This window comes from Rutidosis leptorrhynchoides, chromosome 10 (genome assembly GCF_046630445.1).
Source record: "Rutidosis leptorrhynchoides isolate AG116_Rl617_1_P2 chromosome 10, CSIRO_AGI_Rlap_v1, whole genome shotgun sequence".
In the NCBI taxonomy this organism is placed as follows: domain Eukaryota; kingdom Viridiplantae; phylum Streptophyta; class Magnoliopsida; order Asterales; family Asteraceae; genus Rutidosis; species Rutidosis leptorrhynchoides.
The window spans coordinates 196,490,728-196,492,201 of NC_092342.1; the positions used below are offsets into that span (position 1 = coordinate 196,490,728).

General features: G+C 38.5%; 1 protein-coding gene across 1 annotated transcript; it reads right to left on the minus strand.

Moving 5' to 3' along the window:
- Positions 1 to 497: 497 nt before the first annotated feature.
- Positions 498 to 1,238, minus strand: LOC139870741 (uncharacterized). The gene is made up of 2 exons (XM_071858524.1): positions 696 to 1,238; positions 498 to 614 (listed from the first exon to the last, which is right to left on the minus strand). Exons 1-2 carry the CDS (start codon positions 1,236 to 1,238, stop codon positions 498 to 500), a joined length of 660 nt encoding a protein of 219 aa, XP_071714625.1.
- Between the last annotated feature and the right edge of the window lie 236 nt (positions 1,239 to 1,474).

Below are 1,474 nucleotides of genomic sequence, written 5' to 3' on the forward strand. Positions count from 1 at the left end.
TTTATTCTGCGCAATGTATCAAACGTTTCTCGCATATCATCTATAATACGCTCTTGCGTTGTGCTTTTAATTACTAAATCATCCACATAAGCCTCGAGATTACGCCCAATTTGATTGTCAAACGCAGTGTTAATTAAGCGTTGATATGCCGCGCCCACATTGATTAAACCAAAAGGCATCATTATATAAGAAAATATGCCTTTGCCTGTATGGAAAACGGTTTTATCTGCGTCTTCCCTAGCCACTATCTGATGATATCCCCGCGCTGCATCCAAAAAACATTTATATGGAAAAGCATGTAATGATTCCACTTTTAAATCAATTTTTGGAAGTGGATAGTTATCCTTAGGGCACGCTTTATTTAGATCCTTGAAATCAATGCACATTCTCCACGAGCCATTAGGCTTTTTCACCAAAACTGGATTTGTAATCCAGGATTGATATTGAACTTCGCGTAAAATTCCAGCTACCACCAACTTCGTTACTTCTTCGCATAGCTACTTAGCGTGATCTGGGGCCATGCCTCTACGTTTCTGTACTACAGGTTTTAAAGCAGGGTTTAAATTAAGTTTATGTTTCGCAATATGATGCGGAAAGCCAGTCATATCGTTTTCCTACCAAGCAAAAACATCCATGTATTGCACGAGCAATTTCACAATCTGTTTTTTGGTATCCGTACTAACGTTGCATCTCACTTTAATTTTTTGATCAGTATATTCGGGATTAACCACTACCATGTTGTCCGCAACATCAGCGGTTTCTTGAACTGCACTTTTCACATTAACAGCCGCACAAATAGGCATAATGCTCGCTGAACTTATCGTCGCAACAGCTTTATGCGTTGCGAATTTAATCATTCCATGAATGGTAGACGGAACAATTCCGAATTTTCCCAATGCAGATCTGCCTAACAACTTGTTATAACGAGAAGAAGTCCGCATAACATAAAAATCTAGCCGCGCTTGACGCACTAAACTATCATCATTTTCATCAAAATGCTTAACATTTAAAGGCAATACACCCATAGGCAATGAAGATTCTCCCGCAAAACCAGTTAGCAAGGCCGCGGTTGGTTGTAAACTTGCCCTAATACTCTCTGGCAGTTGAACAAAACATTGCTCATAAATAATGTCAACACTACTGCCATTATCAACATGAACTTTCATAATTGTGATTCCAGTTTGTGCGATTTTGCACGATACTACTATCGGCATTACAAAGAAATCGTCGCTTTGCATTTTTGGAAAACTTATTGGCGCAGATTGCCAATTTTGATACATTTTTGCTTACTTACGCTTTCGTCCCCTGTTTTGGGCATTTGCTTGCATGGCAACAACAATACCGCGGTTAATTTCCTTATCGGTCATTACTTCAATTAAACAAGCAATTTACCACAAATGATGAATGTATGCACCTGCGAATCATCAAAATAATACACGATCAAAATTAAACAAGCCAATTAATTGTTTGATAG